Genomic DNA, 5,119 nt, shown 5'->3' with positions numbered 1-5,119 from the left:
GCGGGGGGGTGGGGGAAATATTTTCCTGCATTCTTTGGGAGCTTGTTGGCCCTTAATTACATATCAATTATAAAATTGGACCCTCACACCTCCCGGAATCGGATTTGGGTTTGTTGCCTCAGGGCAACACTGTGCTACAACGGTAATAAAACGCCAAGATTATAACTGGAAAGAGGAACAAACAAGCAATAAATACAGTGAAAAATGTTTTATTTCAACAACAATAATTTCTCCAAGTTCATTTTCATAAAACAGTATTCAGACTTTCATTCTCAATTGTTGAGTCATAAATTAGGGTTAGTGTATATTTGTGTTTTGGAGTATGCGCTCTTGTGGAGTGCTGACTGATTTTGTGACTTGTCAACCTGCTGCAGTGCTATTTGCTGGTTTGTCTACCAAATAAAATTGCAATTAAATAATCTGACCCTGACAAAATGATTTATCTCTGTAAGATGGTTTGTACTGAATTTCTTATTCCAGAGGTACACAAATAGAAGGGCACAGAATGATTTCCCCGCAACCAGAGAAATTCAGTGTCTTTGAACTGGTTCTGGCATTTTCATAGGAACATTTGTTATTTCAAAGAAAACAACCTGGCTCACAACTGATAACGCTTAAAACTAATGTTAACAACTTGTTTCAAGCAGATGCAGCAACTGAAACACTATCTTTTTTTCACTTCTTTCTCCTAAAGTATCACAAGCATCTCAACCATGTCTTTCTCTGTAATACAGACTCTGTAATACAGACTGTAAATAGTCTGTATTATTCTGTATGGAACCTCATGAAGCAGTTACTGGTGGATGTGAAGAAGAGGTGGACACCACATTTTTGGCACTTTGCTTTAGGTGTACCTTTGCATTCTAGCACCTTGCATCTCCCTTTCTTTTTATCCATTACCATCCAGTGAGCTGTGGCATCCAGATGCACATCTGGGACAGGAATGGGTGTAGTGGGTCCTCTTCTCCTCTTTTTGTTATACTCCTCAGCAACTGTGGAACTGGGACGACCTCGCTTATGATCCAGATTCTTACCACTCTTACACAAGCTTTCTGCAATATACGACTTGAATCTGTTCCTCTTTTTTCATCCCAGTGTTGTTGGAGTCTCTCTTGTAGAATAGCCAGGCAGTTACTGTGATCATGTCGATGATGTGTAACATCAACCGATGGTACCACTTTTTTGATCTGATTTTAGTGCGATACAGTGCAGTGAGGGAGTCAAGCAGATCCACACCACCCATGTTTTTGTTGTACTCTCTGACCACAGCAGGACAGGGAACTTTGATCATTTTCTTGTTCTTACCATCCCACCTATCAACTTCAGTGACGGGGTGTGCTCCAATGTAATTACTGAGAAGACTGACAGAAGTCACGGTTACTTCAGAGCATACAAGGTGGTTTCTCTTCCAACAACGGATGTCTTCTGTTCAAAAGATCAACGTCCGGTTCTCTTCAACTCTGCTTCGGAAATTAAGTTGACACCTGGTAGTCTGTTGCTACGAACAGTCCCAGTACAGTGAATTCCTTGCTGAGCAAGTGTTTTTATGAGAGAGACACTAGTGAACCAGTTGTCAAAGAAAATCTTGTAGTTCAGCGGTGTGGGTACTCTCTGGGAAAGGCGGAGAACAATATTGCCACTTACACCTATATCTTGCAAGTCAACAGGTTGCACAGCTTTCCCTTTATAAACCTCAAAATTGTGTGGAACACCATCAGATCCTGCCAGGATGAATATTTTGTAGCCCCATTTCTTCGGTTTTCCCGGGAGATATTGTTTGAGCCTATTTTTTCCCTTGAAAGGGACCATCTGCTCATCTACAGCCAGCTTCTCACCCATTGGGATTGTCTGCAGCTTTGAGGTAAGATGAGTGACTAGTGGTCAGATTTTGTGGAGTGGATCAACATTTTCTTCTTGTCTCATTTGATTATTGTTGAGGTGCAGAGATTTTTTGATGAACTCCCATCTGTTTAGTGACATGGTGTCAGCTACCTGGGCCACTCGGGTTGCTTTGTTCCAAAACATCCGTGTGCCTGATAATCCAAACAATGACATGTACATTGTTGTACCGAAGAACTGCTCTAGTTCATTAGTAGTAAGTTTAAGTCTTACTACCAGGAGGACTCATGGAGCTCTCATGAGCTGTCGGTGTTTTGTATTAAAGGAGGAACACTTCCTCCTTTGTTGCAGACACTTAATAACTGCCATAAAAGGTGCTTTTTAATGATTCCTTATTGCAGATATTTAATGCCTAAAGCAGGATTTACAGTTGATCTGGTAAGTATTTAGTAAAATTTAATTACACTTACATTCACCACAAAGCCCTCTTCACCAATCTCTGCGTTTTCCTCTGCCTCCTCCACCTCAGCAACCGTCATGTTAGTCAACACGCCAATCCGATGCCCATACAGGCTTATAAAGTATAGAGCAAGGAAGCCAAAGAATTCTCTAATGAGGTCCATGGATGGATTGTGGTCCAATTCATCTAGAAGGAATTCTAGGAATCTCAGGAATTTCATGTTTGGACATCATTCTACATTTCTTCAGGTCCTCCCTGGGAATGAGCTTGTTGACTTTAGCCCTTTTCACTGACATTTGTCTCAAGACCACACGTTGTCCCAGTTTTGACATACTCGAAGACAGAGCACGGTGGATGGAGACGATGGAAGCTTTGGGAACTCTTGAGGTAGTTGGTGGAGTCTCCTTAAAAAAGGTGAAGAACTCCAGGGCATTTACGATGTATAACTTTATTGTTGTTACTGCCTTTCCCTGTTTGCTTAGGAAATCTGGCCACCTGGTCAGAAAAAAAAAATATATAACTTACACAAGAACACACATATTAACAGGGATGTTAGAGAGAAACTTACTGGTAGACTCTAGAAGCACAATTTATAAAGCTCCAGTTGGCAGTGATTGTTGTAACGACATAATTTGTCCAATTTTGGATATTTGGTTTTCTATGTGTTTTTTCCCATCACAAGATCACTTCAGGTGGAGCCGATATCCATCTAGGTATTCCACTGGATTAAATAGATTTAAAAATTAACATGTATAATTTATCAACATGTAAAAATGTATCAAGCAGTGTGACACTGAAGGGCATATAATTCTGATTGATCTACAACTACTTCCAGAATGTCTTCAGAAAAAAACATCTTGAAGTACTCATAGGGGGACATGATGTCTGATTTTGGAAGCCAGTCCTTCCATTCTGGATAATCAGTGATGTCAGAACTGTAGGATGCTCTCCACTTTGGTGAAAATTGTACATTTTCCCTTGATAAATCATCTCCGCTGTCATTCTCCTCTTTATCCACGGATTCAGTTTCATCAGTCAGGCCATTTGTTTTCGAAAGAAACCAAGAAGCATGAAGTTAGATTATATACCTCTTTTCACCTGCTTATATAGAAACACACACACACCTACACATGCACACACATTTAACATTTTACACTACTGACTGAATCCTGATCTTCAAACTCTTTCTCAAACCTGATTCTGGGGACCATTCTTCCTCGCTCTCACTCTCATCAAGCTCACTGTCCTCACTGTCAGAAGGAATGACCCTAACTGCTTGGTCAAGTTTCTTGCACCCATAAAATGTTTTTGCCTTCATCTCCTGTGGGTAATGGTAAATATTACAGCAAAAATATATATATGAGGGAGTCAATTATGAATTTACACTCAACTACATTCATGTGCATGTTACTGATCAAATAGTGATCTAACTGCACAATGTTGCTCTGAGGCAACAAACGAAAACCTTATATTTCTCTACATAAATAAAGAAAAAAAGTGTGTTTTTTCAATCAAAAATGCTTCTTTGCATATTAATGTACATCACATATATTTTTTGTTCAAAGTAATTTCGACTTAAACATGCTAAAATATTAAATTTATCTGCGAGTAGTGCGTCCAAGCAAGCTATGGTCCCAAAATGGAGGGTTTCACTCACAGACAAAAGTTCATATGATCTCCAAAGTGAAATTTCATTGGTCACAGATAATCATTGGATATTTATTGTACCTTTTTTACTTGAAAAAAATTAAAAGGAAAGCGTGAGGGCCAAAACAGTGGTTTGTTGCCTGAGGGCAACGCCATGCCATAGAGGGTTAAAGTTATGAATAAAGATGTTCCAATAAAATATCACATATGGAGTTGAAATGTTTTTCTGAAATAATGATCATATTTAAAAAATACAATTGTTTATAAATGTAGCTTTGATAGATGTTTGAATAGGGTTTCCAGCAGGGGTGAAAGTAGTTTTAAATACTTGGGGGTACTATGACAANATGCTAATTATTTTATTAGTAAGGCAGTTTTGCAAGGGTCAGTACAGCTTAAATCAGTGGCAGAAATCATCAAATAAGTAAAATCAATAATCTAGCCTATCTTTCCCTAATGCTGACACTGTGAACTAAAAAAGGAAAACTTTGAGAGAGGGACGGAGTTTGGCATCTTGAACCCCAGAACTGGCCTGATGATGAAAAAGGTGTTGCAGCAGCAGGAGGCTTCCACTACAGGAAGAGTACTGAGTCAGAGCGGCAGATCTCGGGCCTCAGGGTGACTTGCTCATGCGCATAGCGGTCCTCTCCTTCTTGTCTTGCAGCTCTGTAGCTCCTTTCTCCTCGTCTCACGATCTTTCTGGTCCATTGAGATGTAGAAGAGCTGGTCTCATGGAAGGAACACACCTGTTCTTCCTCTTTGCCTTTGTTCTTTGCATTTGTCTTTATCTTCATCTTTGCCTTGGTCTTTATCTTTGGGGTTTCGAACCCAGCTGATGAGAGAAGTGCAATTTGAAGCCACGTGTTGTGGGGCTAATGGGTTGGTCCCCATGTGCAGAACAGTCTTCGGCTCTGTGGCTCCGGCTCTTCTTCAGCTGCAGAGTTCTTTGTCCATCTCGATCTTGGCTCGAAGCTGCCTGAAGGAGCCAACCAAAGATTCCTCTTTTGCACTCAGCTTATAAAGGATTTGTCCACCCTTTTGGTGCATTTGCATTGGCTAGCTTTGTTGCTGTGCCTGCCTCATGGGCCGTCTACTTGGACAGATGATTTCATATCCATCACCGTCTTGGAGACATCATGCCCTGATGACCCCGAGTTGCTCAACAGTCCTCTT

At 40.4% G+C, this 5,119-nt stretch overlaps 1 protein-coding gene across 1 annotated transcript; it reads right to left on the bottom strand.

Moving 5' to 3' along the window:
* Positions 1-646: 646 nt before the first annotated feature.
* On the bottom strand, positions 647-2,099 carry LOC107833701 (piggyBac transposable element-derived protein 3-like). Its single transcript, XM_016663562.1, has 2 exons — positions 1,473-2,099; positions 647-1,425 (listed from the first exon to the last, which is right to left on the bottom strand). The coding sequence occupies exons 1-2, from the start codon at positions 1,837-1,839 to the stop codon at positions 1,040-1,042; spliced, it is 753 nt and encodes a 250-aa protein (XP_016519048.1). The 5' UTR covers positions 1,840-2,099; the 3' UTR covers positions 647-1,039.
* Between the last annotated feature and the right edge of the window lie 3,020 nt (positions 2,100-5,119).

This window comes from Poecilia formosa, unplaced genomic scaffold (genome assembly GCF_000485575.1).
Source record: "Poecilia formosa unplaced genomic scaffold, Poecilia_formosa-5.1.2 Scaffold429, whole genome shotgun sequence".
Lineage (NCBI taxonomy): Eukaryota > Metazoa > Chordata > Actinopteri > Cyprinodontiformes > Poeciliidae > Poecilia > Poecilia formosa.
The sequence above is the reverse complement of the archived record's forward strand: the minus strand, read 5'-3'. Positions and strand labels throughout refer to the sequence as shown.

Excerpts from the sequence above, each read along its gene's own strand:
- LOC107833701 (XM_016663562.1), bottom strand. The coding sequence starts at position 1,839 with ATGGGTGAGAAGCTGGCTGTAGATGAGCAGATGGTCCCTTTCAAGGGA. Across the intron at positions 1,426-1,472 it reads ACTACCAGGTGTCAACTTAA|AAGACATCCGTTGTTGGAAG; the intron begins TTTCCGAAGCAG and ends TCTTTTGAACAG.